Source organism: Serinus canaria, chromosome Z (genome assembly GCF_022539315.1).
Source record: "Serinus canaria isolate serCan28SL12 chromosome Z, serCan2020, whole genome shotgun sequence".
Classification (NCBI taxonomy): domain Eukaryota; kingdom Metazoa; phylum Chordata; class Aves; order Passeriformes; family Fringillidae; genus Serinus; species Serinus canaria.
In genome coordinates, this window is record NC_066343.1 from 59,339,382 (window position 1) to 59,360,647 (window position 21,266).

The 21,266-nt window shown below is 34.8% G+C and overlaps 1 protein-coding gene across 1 annotated transcript in view; it reads right to left on the bottom strand.

The window, feature by feature from the left end:
* Nucleotides 1–3,079: 3,079 nt before the first annotated feature.
* NDUFS4 (NADH:ubiquinone oxidoreductase subunit S4) overlaps nt 3,080–21,266 on the bottom strand; it is a 48,075-nt gene continuing 29,888 nt past the window's right edge. Inside the window, exons 5-7 of the mRNA XM_050987371.1 lie at nt 11,072–11,244; nt 7,502–7,575; nt 3,080–3,288 (exon numbers count right to left, since the gene is read on the bottom strand). Of these exons, the coding sequence (XP_050843328.1) occupies nt 3,185–3,288; nt 7,502–7,575; nt 11,072–11,244 (351 nt within the window). The 3' untranslated portion in view covers nt 3,080–3,184. The remainder of the gene's footprint in view (nt 3,289–7,501; nt 7,576–11,071; nt 11,245–21,266) is intronic.

A 21,266-nucleotide genomic window follows, 5' to 3' on the forward strand; every position in this document is an offset into this window, starting at 1 on the left:
AAAGGTGTTAAATCAAAATTTTCTGTGCAGGAGGCATTCATGATGGGAACCTTTTTACCTTCCCTCATGATTAACATGGATGTGAAGAATCAGTATTTTACATCCACTGAAATCAAGATTTTAATACCAATTCAAAACTATTTTGCACTTCTTTTTACATACCACATACCTTGTAGAGTTGATGGGAGTAAAAAGTAGTAGCGTATGGAAGGAAATATATTGTGATGCTGCTTGTTTCTTTGAAGAAGGAACTTCAACCAAGACTTGACAGGAATAATCTAAAACTCATTATGATATTCTGGCTGAGACAGCAATGGCAGATAATAAGCCTTTTTCAGAAAACTGGCGGCTCTGTGGAACAATTTGCTAGAAATGGGAAAGGACTTTGTCTCCAGCAGCAGCATACTGCCTCCAGTACTTCATACAACATAACTACCGAACCCAAAGAGTAAAAGTACTTCAGATCAGCCCATTCTTCGTACAGGGCTTTCCACAATAATGGAAACTACAAAACTGGAATGAAAACACCTCAATTCTAAAACAGCTCAGTAAAAGAATGTAAATGTAACATCTGTGGTACATTACTCTGCAGTACTGCAACTGCCTAGTAATTCTTTAACATTCTTTTGCTATTGCCATGTAAGGTGCCAAGACACGTGACCTGCAAACAAATCCCGCTGGGTAAAGAAGATATTCAGTCTACTTGTGAGCTTTACACTTTTTCTTCACTCAGAACTGATTTTTTTACTTTGACAGGTTTCAAATATTCCTCCATTTAAAAGCTTAGATGCAGCACAGCTAAATCTACCACCAAAATACATTTTTAATTTCATTCAACATTCTAATTCTCCTCCAGATGAATTGCTAAACTCATTCACCATAAATGACCAATTATGGTAGTTTACTTGTTGTGCCGTTTGATATATTCAAAGTTCAGGAGCAATTTTACTTATCCAAATACATTGTGGAATAAATAGAAGTTGGAGTTCACCTATCAAATATTCACTTCTGAAGGTACTTAACTAAAGACAGCCAGATCATCTTGTACAATTTCAGTTCCAGCCTAGAGTTGTAATAATTTCATAAATTAATGAAAGAGTAAAGAGTTCTGATATCTAAAAAAATTCTTGCTGCAACTGATTCTTTCCAAGCTCATGCCCTCAGTACTGTTTCTCAGGTTTGAAGACCGTAGTGACTACAGTCAATTCTATTCCCACTGTCATCATGGTCATTCTCAAACCATGCAATAGGATCAAAAAATCCAAGTTCCAGGAAAATGATTAAAGGAAAAGAAGATCAGAGCTCAAACACAAAGACTTCAAGGTGGCATGAATTATACACAATCATAAACAAAGAAACAAACAAAAAGAATTCTTCCTTAGAAACAGAAGGGGATTTATCAAATTCTCCTTTTAAGTGTTTACATTATCTTTCCAGGAGAAACAAAGAAATAAGAAACTGTGCTTTAAGGGAAACTGGTTTTAGTTATGAGAAGTATAAATTAACAGACAGCAATTTCATGAATTAGGTGTCCAAAGATAATGCTAGGTATCTAACACTAATCAGTCAATTCCACGGACCATGTAATTTCAAAAACTAAGCTGTGTCTCTGCTGCATTAAATACCCATGGATTTCTCACTTTGATAATCTGATAAAGCTTGAAGAATATTAAATTAAGAACTTGCTGCTCTTTACTTGGAAAAAAACAGACGAAAACCACTCCACTTTTGTTTTTACTGTCTTCTTAGTAAGGTAAGCATATCAAGGTGAACTGGAATACAAAGGAGGTGCAGTAGATTCTGGCTGTTAAGATTCCAGTTTGGTGCACTTTTGCATACCTGGAGGACTTCAGGCTCCACTGCAAAATGCAGCATTCCAAATTCAATAGAAAATGAATTGGAAAAACAGTTTTTGTCTGTGATAGGAAAATAGCAACTTCATCCAACTGGTTGATTATGCTGAAACTGGGTCAGAACAAATGCCTTACAAAAATGCTAGCTAGCATATAGGGAGCTGGTTAAAATTGAAACAAGAATATACACCATATAATAATAAAACCTGGGCAATACAGGACAGTTTTATGCCTTCTTTTTTGTTAAAATCTAACACAGCACTCACACCATTACTCACATCTATGTGGAGAGAGCTGTTTCAACAGTATCTTTTGTGACAGCTGGGATAAAACTTTCAGTTGCATAGGAAAAAGGTGTACATTTGTAATACGTTTTTCTGATCATGTGCCAATGCCATAATTTGTTAAGTTAAAGCAAATAAAGCAACAGACAAAGATATATAAACAAAGATTTCAAATATAACATTATGCATTTTTAAAACTAATAATTTAATACCATTTAAGACAAATTGAGCTTACAATATATACTTGCTGTTAAGGCTGAGATGGTATCACCAAATCTCCTGTTAAGCAACAGGAAACCTCAATTCAGATAAACATGTAACTAGCAATAAAATACCCAGAACTGTAATTATGTAATTAGTACATGCTGATACTGTGTGAGGCACTCAAGCATTCTGACTTCATTTGTGAATGTTTAACTGGCTTAGTTTCACTTTTCAAGAACATCACAGAGAAACAACTACAATCTTAATCTTTCAGACTAAACCTGCTCCATAAGCAAAACAAAACCCAGTGCTTTCTCTTCTAGTCATGAATGCTTCTGGAATAATGACTGTATTAATTTCAGCAGAAAGGAGTTATATAATATACATTTATACAGAAGAGTCTTGAGTTATACCCACCCTTTGCTCTTCAACTGCCAACACTGTCTTGTATAGAAAGAAAAAAAACCCCAGCTTCTATTGAAAGACTTTGTCTATGCAAAGCTTACTGAACTTATTAAACTTCAGAAGTTTAAACAGGATAGTAGATATAAAATTACCATCAAAGATCAATCATAACCTCTAAAGTTGCAGCTGATTTCAAACATTCCTTTTGATAGGAATGTACAGCAAGTTTTTAGAAGTATGAACACTTCAAATCTCCACTATTTATAGGGAAGTTTGTAACAGGTTCAATTGGAGACATGAAAACCATTTTAAATAGACATCACAAGATGCATCTGTAGTTTAAAGGTCAAATTTATTAGGAGATTAAGAGATGTATTATACATGGACTATAAATACAGCACAGCTGACTTTATTCCCAGTCACACACCCAATGCCAGCCTATTTTGTAGACACTCTTGTTCTTTTGTTCCAAGAAAAATTTGCACCGTAAGACTTGGATTTAGGTTTTGGCATCTTCTTCTCTTCGACATCATAACTCCAGCCTAGAGGTTATGGGGTAGTGGCAGAGTGAGACAAGAAACAACGAGAATTATATTCTCAGCATACAATATACAGCAAATCCAACTTAAAGGCTTTAACTTTAATATGCTTTTTTAATGTAGGCACCCACTAATCTGTTCCTTTCTAGTTGACAACAGAATATAAAATGGCATGAATGTGGCAAATGACCATTCTGTGAGAAGGCAAGACCTAACCGTACTACAGACCTCCATGCAAAAAACCTGACAGTCATTAATGAAAAGCTACCCAGGGAAGATTGTCTGTCCTGTAAGTTCATGGCTCCACAACTCCACAGCACACAGAAGCACTAAGGCTCTGTGTATGTTGGCACAGGAAATGAAGACGGTAAGAAAACATATGCCATAAAATAACATACAAAAGATCATTCTCAAAGGCTGGGAGATAATGGAGACCCTGGAAAGCTAATAAAAAACAAGAGTGGGAGGACCAAAAAAACCAAAAAGCAAAGAAAAAACTTCAACATTAGAAAGGAGTTTAATACCTAACATTTTAAAGGACTTTAATACTTAACATTTTTTTATAAGAACATAAAAAATTAGGAGTAAAAAGAAAAGGGAATGAAGTGATAGAAGACAAGTAAATTATGTGATAGTTAAGCAAGAGTAATGCTTAAAAATGTCAGAAAAGAGGAGGTGGAGACATTAGTGTTTATGTAAATCAAAATGCAAATTGATTGCAGTCTCCAGGTGCCTGGAAAGTTGCCAGGGCAGCACTCAGTATTCCGAAGTTTGGTCTCTTTAGCTGCAATATTTCACTCAAAGTTGAGATACTTCTGTTGAAGCCAGAAGTGGTTAAATACGCAGTTTTAAGTGATACTCATAAGACAGTATTTTCCTTGGTTTTAAAACTAAAAGTTGCAAGCCCTAAAATACTTAACATGTATCTGAATTTTTATACTTAAGGTGCTCACAGTAAACAGTCAAGATACAGCTACACATCTGTAAGATACACAAGTTGTCATGTCACTGCATCAATTTTGCGTATTCACAAACGTCACACAAACATTTTCTTCATGTTTATTAGTCTCAACCAGTGTTAATTTCCAAGTTAACTATTCTCTGTAAGAAATACTGAACAGGGACTTTAAAAACATATTCTTTCCATCTGTGAAAACACTGGCTTTTGCCTCCTGTTCTGATTAAAAAATATAAGCTTGAGTAAACAGCCAGAACTAGATCCAGAGACAGACTTCAGTATTGCAACATTCAGCATTGTAACACCTAACATTGAGACACTTGGCTGCTGGAATGGAATCTACAGCCCCAAGGTATTGCTTCATCTTTTTATACACCAGATGGAGAGGGGCCGAGTGCCTCTAAAAGAGATTTGCAACTGCCAGCACAATGACTTGCACTGCCACAGATAGCCAAAATGCATAAAGTCAGTTACATCTAGCTAATGACTGCAAGAGGCCACCATTCGTGAATAGATTCCACACTTTGGAACAGACTCCTTCAGACCAGCATTTTGAGGTGTTCACGACAGAGAGCAGAGGTCACTTTTATGAAAGCTGGGGGAAGTTACTCTTGCCCAGAGCCCTGCCATAGAAGCCAAGTAGACAGAAAGCAGATTTCACCTTCTCTGGAAGAACACCCTCACCACCTGACTAAAGGTTATTGTGGAGAAGAAAAACTCTCCATCCTTGTTACTTAAGCTGTATGTTTTTAAACAACTGCTTCAGTGATTCAGACAGGACAAAAAAATTAGGTCAACAGAATTTTTCATTCCTTCCAGTTAAAATGTTACCTCCTTGCCTAGAACTCAGACCATCCTCAGCTGTAATTTTGGACAGCAATGTTTCCTGTTACTGTATCCAGTGCTGCTACTCTAACATTAGAAAACACATCAGATGGGGCAGGCAGGAAGACATCTCCTTAAGTTCTTAGGTGAGAAAGAAATTTTAAGTTTACAAACTGTACCAAAACAACCTGCAATATCTAGAATTTTCAGAAATTACATTCCAGGTTCTTAAGGAATTTTATCATGGAAAATTTGTGTGGGTTACACAGTAGCAACACAGAGCGGTAGTTATTTGCGTTCCTAGACTTAGATATGTCTCAATACTATCTTGTTTATGAAGCTAACTTCCAGTGTATATGTGTGCCGAAATGTCTTTTAAAAAGCAGAACCAAATAATGTAAAATTTGTATTTCTAGCTACACATGATATTGAAACTATCACTACAGAAAATACTATGCACATATCATACACATAAATAAAAAATGAAAGTAAAAGTTAGGCAAACCAGTATCTACAGGAAAGTACAGTGTATCTCAATTATGGTAAAATTAAGAGTGCAAGCTAAATGAATATTGAACTACGAATATTAATACCAAGTCATAGCCTAAGTTCAGTTGGTTTCATGCACAACTCAGTGAAGGCATAAACTTTCTACACTGAAGGAATGCATTTAACTTAGTCTGCATTTTGAAAAGACAAAATATAACGTCTACAAAGAGATGACATAAGCAGGTCATTACATTTGTTTTTTCTCCTGTATGCTGAATTGTTCAAGAAATAATATGAACACTACAGAAGCATAAGTGCCAAATTCTCTCAAATTTTATTTGCTCATAAAACAGTAAAATAAACTAATAAAATCACATAGATTATCCAATGCAAATGTGATTCTATCAATTTCATAGATAATAGAACATACTTTTCAATAAAATTAGTACTACCAAGCCAAAAAAATTTCTGTTTAAAGAGGAACAGACAAATTAGATTCTAGCTTTTCTACTAAGAAGTGCAAGTAAATTTAACATTAAATGGTTTTGTTTCTTAGATGTACAGATTAATGGACCTACCATGTTTGTGATGCACAATATCAACCTCTAACAACTTTGCATAATTTGGTCTATCCAAGGAATTTTACTGTTTACCCCAGACTAATATAGTTGAAAGCTGCACACCACAGGGAAGACTTCGGAAGAACCTTACACTTCATGTGCATTATTCCTGGCTTTATCTCAATGTAATTAATCATCTTAACATCCATAGGGACTAAGCATCAAGCTTAACTTTTTAAGGATAATGGAGTTGATTTAAAAGAAGAAATAAAAGAAAAAGAAAAGAGAGCAGCAAAAAATTCATGCTAACACAAAAAAGGACTGCTAAATATGCAAAAGGCTGAGATTATGGGTACTGTTTGTGGCACCATCATTCTCTCAGGAAATACAAGGCTTACTAACTAAGTTTACAGATAAGGCAATGTTATATCCTGTGATATAACATTGCCTTAATAATTATTAAGTAATTACGCTGGCTTTTCTACTGTCTTTTTCACAAATAAGAATAATCACCAAGTGGATGTGTTTAGACTCCAATGCTGGGCAGAGTTAGGCATAACATCTTAAATCTACAGGTTCCTCATGGGGAGCAGTGAGGGGATGTGCTGATCTCCCCTTTGGTGACCAGTGACAGGACACAAAGAATAGAATGAAAGTGCTTCTGGGGAAGTCCAGACTCGACAACAGGAAAAACTTATTCACTGAGAGAGTGTGGTCATAGGAACAGGCTCTCCAGGGAAGTGACCAGGACATTAAGTTTCTCAAAGCTCAGGATCTGGACGATGCTTTTAGTCACATGGCTTGCTTTTAGGTAGTCATGTGAGGACCAGAGAGTCAAACTTGATGATCCTCTCGGGTTTCTTTTACAATAAATCTATGCTGCAAAATAGCCAGAAATGGAGTCCAACATGCTTACCTGGTAGTCTTTTAATTTTGGTTTTTTAATTATCAAACATTCACAGGACCTCTGACAGTTTTCCTTACTAAGAACTGAGATGCTCATGTTAAACCTTCAGGCAAAGATCACACAACCATGCAGATGGAACACCAAGCCTGGGATACATCTGAAGTATTAATTTTCCTCCAAGACTTGAGCAAGGTCTGATTCAGCTCCCATTTAAAACAGACAGTTGCAAAAGAATTTTAACATTAATATTACATTTTAATAATAATAATGGCTGAAACACCTAAATTCAATGCCTTCAGCACCCCTGGAAATATCCCCCCTTCCCATTTTCCTTCTCTCCATGTAGAACACTAGTCTACCAACTCTGCAGAACAGAGGGAAGGTACTTTATCCTGTACTTATTCTGCTGTTAATACTTTGAGATCAAGATTGCCTATGAAGGATGAACCTCTCATAGCCCATACACACAATACATACCATTTTTTTCAGCAAAAGCAATGGCATCTTCTTTAGTAGAGAAAGTAAGAACCATGTTGGATAAAGGATCAGCTCTGTAAGTAATCAGATGACAATCTTTAGGCATATTGGAAATAGAAAAAAAATTGTATCTGTATCTCAAATGTTAAATCAAATGCTGCATTACACAGCTCACAGTAGTATGCCAACTTGTAATAACATTCAACAGACTTCTAAAAATTATCTTCAGGGTCAACACTTACTTTCTGCAAAGCATTGTTTTACTCTTTCAGCGTGTTAGACTTCCCTCACAGCTACTTGCAAAAATTAACTGGGTTATTAGGCACACATGTCTAACCACTTGCTGAGGTTATAGTAAGTGCTCTGTGAGACTGTTTGAATTAATCTGCAAAATCCCTTTATTTTTGTAAGATCTGGAGGTCTAAGGTAATTCTGAATATTTCAAGGAGACCAAGTGTCTGCAGAATAGCTAGGCGAAGAATAATCCCGGACAGAAAAGAACAGAATATTGAAGTGAGTAGAGAAGGAATTAAACAGAAAATGAAAAGTACATTAAAAAATATTGAGAGTACTGCTTTAGGTGAGATCACATGACCCCCCCCCCCCCATTCAATCCTACACAGCAAGTAGATCACAGGCCACAACTGAAAATGAAGCTCCAAAATGCAATCTGCTAGTTAAGTAATTACATAGTGGTTAGTTTCAGATGACCAGCTATTCCTCAACTGCATGAAGCACCATAAAGGTTTTTGAAACAAATTAAATTCTCAGTAAAAATACAAAATTGCCTTATTTGTTGCTATAAAAGCTCAATTTAAGAACAATGACAAAGGATGAAAAAAAATATAAAGAAGAGTTCTAACTCTTAAAGAAATTAGATACTGGTTGTAGCAACACAAAGATAGATAAAACCTCCCTGTGACAACACTGCCTATGAGCCTGGGAGACAACTGGAAAGACAAGACCAAATTGCAACAAACTATTGAAGGAGCTGCCTCTCAACTGCTCTCTCTTTGAAGCTAGAAGGATAAATGAAGAGAAAAGACTAAAGATACACTGAACTCTCTACAATAAAGGGCAAAGCCTGTGACTGGAGAAGGGGGAGGGGAAAAGGGGGAATCTCGCTTCCAGCAAAGACAACAGTGTAATTTTATCTGATGTACACATGGAAAAATGTAGTTCACTATATATCCAATATATTCCCCAATAAAAATATCAGAAACAAATAAACAAAAACCACACAACAAACAAACAAACCAAAAGGATAAAGACAGAAATTACACTTTTGCAAGCCACTGTGATAGGCTCTCTTAAAGATATTAAAAGATTTTTCTTACAACAGCATCTACGTGAATTAAGAACTAAGAATTAGCTGATGACACGACCATCATGAGTGGAGAATCAAGTGGCCCCAGTATACTGCAATATTGTGACAACTTCTGCTTATTGTTATTCTCTTCCATAATTGGGGTTGGAAAAATCTTTTCAACACTGCTAAAAAGGAACAAAGAAGCTTTAGGTCTGAAGTGTGATGAGGGACCAGTGCCTGTTCAGAACTGCAAATATGGCAAAATCCTTCCAGGACAGAAGCAGCTGGGAAATGGGAATTGTGCAGAAATTATTAGTTCTGTTTACTGTGCAACCATCTTTCATTCAATCTAAATAGATTTCTGATTTATTTCCATAAATGAGCTATCTGTGTGAGAAAACTGGATTTCAGGATGTCCAGTATGATGTCCTGATAGTGCCAGCAGTACCAGTGTTGCAAAATTAACTATGCCTACCCCCAAATTGTTCTATCAATCACTGAAAATTAGGATTCCATGTTTTGTTCTCCTATGAGATCTCATACAATGAAAACTTCGCACTTGCCACATTTTTTTGTTTACAGTTTTATATTAAAAAGTGTACCCATGAAATGTATTCAGGCATTCTTGTAATGAAACCTCCCAATTACAAAAAAAAAACATGCCATGGGTCCATTTTACTTAGATCTGTAACCAGATAATTTTCACTTTAAAAAAGCCCAATAGCCAAAAAACAACAAGTGCAAAAAACTCCAGCCCCAAATAAGACTGCAAAATGACAGAAATACAGGAAAGACCTACAGGTCCTCCCAATATACTCAAGTATATTGAGTTCAGAGAAAAAACTACTTTAATATGTAGACCCTAGAGAGCTCTTACCCACTAATCCCATTACATTACTCAAAAGTAAATAGAAAACTGTCAATGAAATGTTCTTTGCAGAAATTAAATCTCAAGAGAAGAAACCCTTCTTAGGTATTTTTCGGTGTCAAATGGTAACACCAGAGTTTTCAGAGTTAGTACACTAATAATTTTAAAAAGCATGCCTTAAAAATGAATGGATATAAACTAATTCACAAAACCTTTAAACTACTGGCATTAATTCTCAACAGAGCACTTTTTTTTAAATCCTATATGGAGCCTGCTTACCCGTGAGAAATTTCTCTCCCTACCTCAAAATAAAAACATATGTAGACCCTTCTCAAATTTTTATGAGATATCAATGCAACAGGAAGACCTAATTTCAAAGTAACTTTGAACTAAATTTCTGGATACATTTATGTTATATATATAAAAAAAAAAATTTCTGTGACTGGATTTGGAATATTAATTCATCTCAAAAAATGCATCCTGAAATTATTTCACATTTAAGGTTTTTAGAGTTTTTTTCACAAAATTTTGTGTCCTTTGATTATAAGTGCTAATATGGTAGCAGCCAGATATTTTCAGTACACATTTTCTGAAGTTTGAAAAATAATCTCTGGTGGTTTATTTTAGTTTATATCTAATTATTAACTATTCTGAATATGACTCAAAGGAGACATTGGAGCTCCAAACCAAAATTACAATATTGTCAGAGGAATTGCTGGTATAATTCTCAGGGTCTACAGGAATTCTAACCACACTGTGAAAGGTAGGTACTGTATTTTTCATTTATTCACATGAAGAAAAAAAATTAATAATTAGATGCATACAAGTTGTAATTACATTTTCAAAATACAGTATATTTAGCTAAGATTAGTACCTTTCTGGATTTTCCATGTATTTAAAAGATTTTAATGCTAATACTGACAATACTTTAACAAATAGAATAATGTTTTAAATAGCTGGGCTTCTTGTGTGTTTTTTTACTAGTTATGACTCCTCATTTTAGATCCTCAGGATAAAAAAAATCAAGAAATATTGTTGTTTTTGTTTAAAAGATGCAACTGAGAGCTGAGAATTATTTACTACTTTATGTAACGAATGACCTTCTGGTCCTGATGCTCGTCCTGACAGAGTAACATCATCACAGTGTAATCACCGAAATGTGTGGTTGTTAACTTCTTTTTCAAACTTTTCCAGATGATGTTGTGAGCTTTAAAAATCTGCTTTTAAACTTAACAGGTCATAAATCATACAACAAACAAACCCCACCACTTACTGTAAAGTACAGTTATAATACAATCAGATTTACAGGTAGAAATATTTAATATTTCAAATTTATTTACTAGTGAGAGCCAAATATAGAAGAAAAGTATTTTCAAATTCACTAAGTACTTACGTAGATGCCCAGCCCATTAAAGGGTTCTCCCAGCGCTCCCTGTTATCAAATTCCATCTTCCATTTCTTTGTATTGTTAGCTCCTGACTGCATTGCATTACGTGCTGGAACAAAAATGTGAACTTTTCTGGTTTTGATGTGCTCATCTGGAACACCAGTTAAAGTAGAGATATCCTAAAAAAAAACATAATGTGATTTGTTAAAAAAGGGTTCATAAGAGACTTGTAAAATAATACCGCTTTTTACCTAAGTTCATGTTTTATTTTTAAAGTTACAAATCTGAAAAAAAATTAGAAAAATAAATTACAGTTTTAGCTGAACACAGCTGAAGGTGATACATGTCAGGGCTGCTATTATTCTGCCTCCCCTGGCTGAGCTAGATTTTGTTGGATCAGTTACCTGAACTTGTTCATCTCCCATCTATGAAACAGCCACAGCCAGAGGAGGGACAGGACATTCCCCCCATCCTTCCCTGTTCACAGCTGCAGTCAGGATTGCTTCAATTTGCACCAGCTAAACCAAATGTGGGAAAGTACAAATGCCTTCTTCCTTCAGGAAAATATTAGAGTGCTGACTGAAACATGGACAAATTCCAAAATATGAACCGGACTATTCACCAAAATACTTGCCAGCCAAGCATGCACTGCAGTGTAAGTGCTTTCCCTTGGGCTTAACTCTGTATATTGTTAAGAGACACCAACACCTATGGTGACTCAAAAAGTTATCCTTAGCATGAAGGAAGAGGCAGAAGGTAGTATCTTTTGCACAATATGCTACTGATTGTTTGAGACTACAGAGAAGGTGCTAGAAGTCAGCACTTATCTCTCTAGTAATTTATTATTAAATAAAGTTGACCACCTCGTCATGTTTCAAGTCATGACTCAGCATTTGACAGCTCTTCTGTTGATGTTCAAGATCAACAGAGGGACATTTGATGCTGGTAACTTTCTTCAGTATATTTGTGAAGGACAAAATGATTTAGAAAAAAAAAAGATTTGTAACATTGTATATAATCAATAGTAGGATGCCCTCCTCTACTAGGGAGGGATAAGGCTTCAAAATAAACAGAACAAAGATAAATCCTTCAAACCAGCCTAAAAATATTACCTGACTTTAACAAAGCATGAAATAGTGAAAAACCTCACAAGAATTGCTGTGAAAAATTACCCTCAGCAACATCTGATATAATTAATGTGAACATTTTTGCTAAAAACTAAACAGTAATTATGCAAAATTAACCTGTCAGTTCACCCTAGTAAAGACTGAAATCAAACATCAAATCCATCTCTAAGGAGGTTAAACTACTCCTGTTCCTTACATACTTAAAAGGCCAGTGGGAGCTCCTCAGTCTCCCTTCTCCCCTCCCCTCCCCTCCCTTCCCCTCCCCACCCTCCAGGAACAAGTAGTAAACTGGTCGAAGTCCAGAAAACTGCAGCAAAACTTATATTGAACTTATCTTGACAGTATTGCCATGACTTGAACGAAATGAGAACTTTAAATAGAACACTGTCGTTTTACATAAATGTACCGACTAACTTTATGGGATTTTCCTTTGTGGCAAACTTGAAACTTCCTGATGCAGTCATCAGATCATCCTTTGAAAAGCAGTAGTGCTCATTTCCAATTTTATTTTACAAAATTTGGGAGATCAGGCCCTTAAAATTACAAAAGGGAGGAAGTTCAAAGCATTTGACTTGCATTTGCAATTAGGACAGCAGGGGCAACAAGCAAGCATCCACACTAGCTTTCCAACTTCTGACATTTCTACACAAACTACCACAAAAAACTGTCGAAGTACCTTAACAATTCCATTATAAATGCCTTCGTTAGGACCAAGTCATTTTAATATGAGTCTAGCAGTGACATGAAAGAGAAGCAATACCAGCAACCAGAATGTGGCAACACCTATGTAAAAATACTTTCTGACAGACTGGCACTTCTCACCGCTGAAGCTTAAACTGCAGTTCAGGAAGGAATTTGCTTAAATTTTTCTGATTTGAATTAGCAAAGTGCTTTGTTTAACAAAAACGAGTTTTCACCTGCAGTAAAGTTTGGTGAGGATTCAATGTTTCAGCTTGCTTATTTATACAAATAGGTTGAAATATTAGGCTTTATTTCTGTATTTAACAAACATGAGAAAATGTAGTAATAGTCACAAAAAAATTTATTTTTCTGCTCTTTAACAATATGGTATGTGCAAAAATACTGGGGTTGTTATCATCAAATACTTTCAGGCATGTAAACTTCAAAATAGCCCAAAATTATTATATTTTTTATATTATTATTACTCTCAGCAACTCATAAATCCATTATGAATTTTATGCTTTAGTTTTAGAAGTTTTCGAATTCTTCCAGGATAATCTGGAAGTACTAAAATAAAGATACTACATTATATAACATTATAGACATATACTATTTTGTCTTTTGAAGACTTAATGCAAGAAAATCATAAAAATGTTATACCATGCATACAGAACACAATTTAAAAAGAGGGTTAAAATCAGCAAATGCTATATTTGTGAGATTACCATAGTAAAGAAATGCCTAGACTTGTTTATCTGGATGAAAGTAAAATGAAAACCCCAGACATATCCTTCAAGCCATGTTTTTTGGGCACTCAGTTGGCTCTAAATCAAGGTTATTTCACTGATAATATAGTATTAATCCTATAAAAATATTTTCAAACTGAAAATTAACACCTGCCTACTTTCCAAAACTGAAATATCTAGATGGTGTTGCTAGCTCTCCATGCTTATATTTATTATAGCTAGAGCTTCCATGCCTTCTAGCAATCATTTATTGATATCTTCCCCATTTTAAAAGCTGGCGATTGAACAGACAGTTGTTAGGACAATGAGTTTCTGGTTGCTGAAGCGCAAGTTGTCCTGACATAAAATCACTGATTTTTGCTTGCTGTAGACATGTAAGGTACTGTAGCATAGCTGAGCTGTTGCCAAAGATATGGAATAAAAAGGCTTGGCATCTATCACATACTTGACACCTAAAGAGCACAGAAGCTCTAAGATTCCTATTCCCTGTAGGCGCACTCTTAGTCTAGACAAACTGATTTCTCACAGTTTTAAAATGCATTACAACACTCTATTGTGATCATTTCATCCACACAGCTCCAGCTAGTGACAGAAGAACCTGTCCTTTAAGAGACATTTCAATGGGCTAAAGCTCCCGCTCCAAGATGCCATTAAAACAATATAATACTTGAAAAGAACTATGCTGCATTGGGTTGAACTCTTAGCTGGGTCTTCAGTGCTTTGTTCTGAGTTTAAGTTCTCATTGAAACTACCTGTGAACCAACTTTCCAAAACAAAGATATTTTTGACAGCTGGTTTCACATTAGTATCTCTTTTTTTTTTTAAAGTGCTCCTTAATTTTGCTATATTAGCAATTTAAGCATTCAAAATCTTAAAGATATTAGATGACAATATAAAAGACTTGAGAATTGAACTGTATAGGTTTACTAAAAATTAATAACCCTGTTTCACAGTATTAAAACAGGCTGCCAGCTAAAAGGTGCATTCTGACATTCATTTTTCCTAATATATATGTTATTTGAATAGTAAACTCTGTTTTTGGGGTTTTTTTTGTAACTCAAGAAAATTTTAATACTAATTTTGAGGCATTTTGTCTCTTTTTGGAATAAGCTCAAGGGGACAACCTTTTTAAAAAACAGCAGAAATCACACAACATTTCTTAAAAACAGGGGTTTTTCTTTATTACAATTTACATTACTTAAGAATGTTTGTCATGGTGGAAAGCCTCCTAAAGCTGTTCTAGAAAGGGCAGTAACAGATGAAATGTGGTATGCAGCAATAAGAAAAACTGATTCATAGAGGCAGTGTCAATGAAAGCACTATTCAGCATGGAGATGACTTTTAAAGGAAATGAGAATTTCCTTCTTTTAAGTACTCCACTAATAGCAGAAATTCCAAAGCGGACAAGAAATGGAACTCTCTAATTAAAGGAGAGAGACAAAATGATTGAAAGTAGCTCTGAAAACAAATGGTTTTGAATAGATGGGTCAGGTGTACATAAAGGTGTTATGCTTCTTCTATGGCATTTCCTTCACCATGAAGACAGAAACTGTACCTAACTACTATTAACTACCTACAGTTTAGCACTCCCACTTTTTTTCTTTTTTTTTTTTTTTTTTAATAAAGGAAACAGGGAACAAGTAATGGGAAGTTGATGTCAAAACACAGAGAAACCTCCCAGCAAGCTTCCAGCAACCACCCAGGATTTAGAGTCTTGCTAGCCGCTCTCTTTTCAATACCAGAATTTCACACATTTCAATGACCATTATGACTTCAAAGAATCAAATTTTCATCATTGTCCGTCATCTGCCGGTTGATTTGTATAAAGCAGTTCTTCTGCATGCATTCCAGACAAAGGGCTCCTTACTTTCGTGGCTATATATCAAGTTTAAAAGTTCTATTTGTGACAGTTGTGTCTGTGGTAAATTAGGGTAACACTGAAGGAGTGCAGCTGCTCCACAGGAACCTCCTTTTTGGCATCATTTCACTTAAATAAAAACTGAATAATTAGCTTCTGCCTTTATTAAACCACAAAAATGCCACTGGCCTTAGCAATTACTTCCGGTTGCCCCACCTACTTAACCTCAATAGTTTTACACTTGTTAGAATGGAAAGTAGAAATTTCTGTACTTTATAAGAGTTTACAACAGCTTGCTCTCTTCCCCACCTCCAACATGTTTTACCAGACTAACTATGTAAAGTTTTGCTATAAATCCATGTTGCAATTCACTTTATTTAGAAGTTGTTATATCAAAGCACAGAACATCTTTCATAATACCCACAAAGTAACTGCTGTGAAAAGTTTTTTATTTAATATGCTCCGCTGCTTAACTGTATGTCAGGATCAGAACATTTATGTTTCTACATTTCAATACAATATTTTTGAAGGAAATGCAAGAGAACAGAATCTGCTATGTAAACTGCAAATGGAAAAACGGAGCAGAATGAACTAAACATGGTCAGACAACATTTATCTAACAGCTACAAACAAAACAAGGGGAAAAAGCATATTTGCCCTTGGGAAACTTTGCATCACAGAGGATACAGTTTTCTTTCAGACTTGACAATCATTTTGCATTATCACAGTAAATGATGAACAACATGGTATTACTCATAAGATATTCTCCCATGCAACCATCCTGCAGAATGATTAATAAAGAAGCTAAAAATAAACCACCTAAAGAACTGTATTTTTAAAAAGAAAACCGAACATTGTAAACAGGAAACAGAATTTGATAATAACAAATATTTCATGAAGGCTCGCATTTAAAGAAAATCTTTTTTCATAAGCAGCTTTGTAAAATACTAAAGAGAAACTCAAAATGCAGAAAAGTTTCTGCTTCTACCAGAAGCAGAAACCATCATGTTACTGGAATCAAGCTAAGTCCACTATAATACTTCTTAGATTGCTGACTGCCATCATGCAAAGGAAGGGTCAGCATCCAAAACAAGCACTGGTAGCTTCAGCACTTTTATCCATCAGTTTGTAATTCACAGCTGAGGCAATACTATAGCAACCATGATGTCTGAGCATTCACCACAGTTGCAAAAACTCCTTGAGAACTTCCCTTTTGCCCTGCTCCAATGGCTCACTACACTTCCCCAATATTTTACATGCTTAATATTATTCTATACTTGCTCGTATGAGATACTTCAAATAAAATGGCATAATACATTCCAAACACCACTAAAACAGCATCTCTTTGAATCTGTGATTTGAGAAAAACACTAGGAAAGAGCAATAAAGACTGGAACACGACTTCACAACAATAAGTAGAAAACATCCTTCTCACCTGCCCTTCTTTCATGTCTTTAAAACACTTCACTTGAAGTTTGGAATGCATCCTCAAGTTTTCTAGTCACATCTCCTCCAAAAGTCACAAAAAACTGGTTTTTATAACAGTGATTACAGGCAAGTTATAGGAAAAGCTACTGAGTTATGCTTTTGTTAGTTTAAATTAAAACACTGAAAAGAAAAAAAAAATCTATGATTTTCACTTCTCAGTACCCTCACAAGACTCAGAACAGAGAGGCATGTTTCTTAACACACTTGCCAAAAATACCAACCATTTAGCCTGCATTCTGATAGACAAGTAAACAACATTTTACAAACTTAAAAATGAAACAGTTGAAACACCTAAGTCCCACTTTCAGCACAGACAGGCTATTTGTTGTTCAGTATCATTTTTCTGCCAAGAAACAATTGCAAGGAACAAAAATGTATTTTTTATTAATACTGTATTTTTTTCTTGTAACCGTATGTCTTCGCTGTGTAGATGTTGTCTAGGTAAATAAAAGATGTTAAAAAGAAAGGAAATCAAATGGGTTTACACTTTGGTTTATCTATATATCTCTCTTAAGAAAATCATTATTAAGTAGAGGAAAGCAGGGGCAGTCAGGGGCAAAGAGTGTATTTCATAAAAATAGATGTTGCTACTAGTACTCAGAATTCAGTGTAGATGTGATGTTCTTCAAACTGACAAAATGACAAACAGCATGATTACTTGAACAAGATGGAAAGAAGTCTGAATTACAGATGACCTTGCAAATTACTTCTTATTCTAACCCAATAATATTTAGAGAAAGTGTATTTTCTAGAGCTCATCCAAACCATATGTAAGCAAATCTTTTGCTTGCACACACAGGAAAGTGGCTAGGTCTTTTCATGAGGCCCTTTAAAAACACAGTTTTCTACAGTGCACGGATTTCAAGCACTCTACTAAAACTTCAAAATGCTCAGATTAAAAAACATGCAAGAAAATCAAATAGTGAAGAATAAGACTACAGCCACATTTTTATATGACAGACTTTCAAATCAAAGAAGAGGCAGTCTTAGTTTACTTGCATTTAGAAAATGAAAAAGGGTAACCAAACAATTTAAACAATCTGATTAATCTTAGAATAATTTACATTATGGTAACACTTCCCTGCTGTACAACCATAAGCAACTGCTCTTACAGGCAGAAAATGCTTTGAAAGAAAGCAGACAGAAGTACTAGCAGATAGACACTACCTAGGATAAAGAATTTTGTATCTATTCCCCCCATTAGTTCAATTTTGTATATACTATTAAATAAATAACATATTGTAGTTAACTTGTAGTTCAGTGATGGCATGTTTTTCAAACATAATTTATTCAGTTTGAAGTATTTATAATATAATCCTAGCATAAGCCACAGTAAAGCAGATTGCCTTGCAAAGCTAAACACAGTATTTCAATAATATCTTGGTGAATTATTCATTACAGATGATTTATAGTCTATAAAATGCAATTTTGATCATGGACACCAAGAGCCTTAACCAGCAGTTCAGGATGAGGTCTTCACATCTGAGGTGAAAGCCAAAATTCAGGCTACTCTTGAGCACTGGATATAATTTCTGTATTTTCAGCATGTTTCACATGCCATTTTAATAAAGCAATTACTTTCAACTTTCACTTAAGTTAAGTGTATTTACAAAGTAAACCTTAAAGCATATGACTTAAATAAATTTTTTAAGATTACTTTTTTCCAGGAATAAGAAAATTAAAAATTATCATCTACTTTATGCCCATCTAAAAACCTTACAATGCTTCCTCTGAAGCACCAATTAAGAAAATTTCCAAATAAGGCCTCAGTAGAGTTCCCAAATTTGGGCACCAATTGTTTCATAATCTTCAGCTTTTGGAAAGGGTTTCAATTGATGTTAAGTATGTGGCTCTTTCTCAAAGCTCCCTTATCCACTGGAGCTGCAAAAGACCCAAGGGAGCAAAAGATCCAGAGTCTGCAGGGAATTAGGAAATTACTTAAACACAGTGAAATGCAGTCAGTGAAATTGCTGCTGTGAGGCAGGAACACCTTGGTTAATTAGTAATCTAACCTGTACAGCAAATATTCTAAGGTCTGAGCTACTGAGTACCCACTTGGACATACAGCAACATCTTAGAACTGATTAACTCTGCTAAGATTTTTTATGAAGAAATCACAAGAAAGATTGTCACTACAGTGTATGAAGTTAATTGTGAATTCAGTTTTTAACTAGCTAACTAACTAACTAACTAACTAACTAACTAACTAACTAACTAACTAACTATGTCCTAGGGCTGGAAGCTAAAGAATACTAAAATTTAAATCTCATTATTGTGCATTTTTTAGTCTTCTTTTCCTTTCCCCTCACAACTACCAATTAATTAATTCCCTATTGAATGGCAGCTATGGAGCAGCATTTAACTTTAAGGTTTAAAAATTAGCAAACTATTTAGGCTTCTGTTTATTAAGATAAAGGTACTCATCAAAGGTGAGGGTAAAAAAAAGACAAAAAGTAGTTTTTAAAGTTTAGCTTGACAGTTCTGTCACACTACTTTATGATCTGCTACTAAAAAGAGTATCAAGAAATTAAACCAATGCCTGTAATTGTGATGCATGCTCTCTATTCTTCTCATCTCCTTTATAGAGAAAATTATTTCTGTAACAGATCTTTGCCCATACAGTTACAAGTGGTGTGAGACATAAGAGAGAAAAACAAGCAAATCTCCAATCAAGAAATGCAAATTTAGAACAAAATCCCTGTTAGTGCATGCTTTTTAGAAGAAGAAAAGTTGCACTTCAGAAACTACAAGGAAATCAGACCTGTTAAAAGCTGCCCCTTACCCTAATGCAGGATGTAATGCTTCTGTGTAATATGCATGCACTTTAGAAGTTGAAAGGAAGTGCTAAATAGTGTACATAATTTCCATACACAGCAGGTAGTGAAGCAAGAAAAGAACTGACACAGTTACCCTCATTAAAGAGATGCACAATAGAGAACTGTTATGCAGTGTTAGCATATTGAAGGTCTATGCATCAGGGATGTTGCGGCTATTAACAGCTTAAATGTTCACTGCATTTTGTTAATTAGTGCATATAGCTTTTAAACCTTAACTGTGTTTTAGAAGGTTCTTTTCTAGCAGTAGCAGAGCCATTACTTCCTGGTGGGGATGGAAAGAGCTGATGGGGCTTCAACTGTTTCAATGTTATCAATAAAATACACCTTAATACCACTGGAGAAAATGGGTTTCTTTACATTTATCTATATAGCTAGTTAAAACTGACAGTTTCAAAAATCCCTCTCTAAAAAAGCTGAATTGTAATTAGAACATATTAGTATTACTTTGCAACTGGTTTTAGCTAGTTACCTCTAATTCCATTCCTGTGATCAGTGTTTTGGCCTTTATATTATTGGCCTTTACTTACAGGATAGAAATCATGGTTTTATACTTTCTAATAAAATAGAGAGAAATCCATCAAAGAAAATCAAAGAAAATCAACTTGATACACTAACATTTCCTTTTACTTTTGTATTGCTGTATCAAAGAAGAGTACAATGTGCAATTGTGTTTACTAAATGGTGATAAATAAGTAAGAATCTGTATTGGAACCAGACATCAGAGAGAAGATATTCAACTTCTGACTCAACAGATGCAGAAGGAGTTGACTCAACAATGCTTTCAAATAGAGTCAAAAACAAAACAACAAAAATGTGGTCCTAAGAAAAAATACAAACCATAAGAATAAAAAATGTAATATTAGTGCAAGCTACAATATTGATCTTCAAGCAGCTTCTGCCTGGTTAACATGATACTCAGTAAGAACTTCAAATACATGATTTATACAGATTATGTTTGCCTACATAGGAAAACAGTTGCTTATTTTTATACATGAATTAATGTGCACATCCAGAAAATGAACTGATAGGTAAAATCAACAACTTCTGTAGAAATTTTCATCTGAATTACTACCAGTAATCATTTTTCAGAACTATCTGGAACATAATAAAAAAATATTTTAAAAAATATTGTCTCTGGAACGTCTTACTAGCATTTTGTAGAAATTCCTTATAGCTCAGCTTCTTATCACCTGTTAACCGTTTTCAGGGTAACGGGCAATAGGATAAAAGTTATCTTCCTATCAGCAAAGACTTTCTTTTGCTTTAAACTTAAAGTGAGTAGAACTGACTATGCCAAAAATATATATATAGGAGACTAAGCAATTTCCCTATGGTATGTGTTTCACAGCACAAAAACTTAAATGGCATACTAAAACTCTGGTTCTGAACATCACAATCCCCCTCCATGGTCCACATCTCCACTTAATACAGGTTGACTTTGCCAGTTTGAGAAAAGACACATCA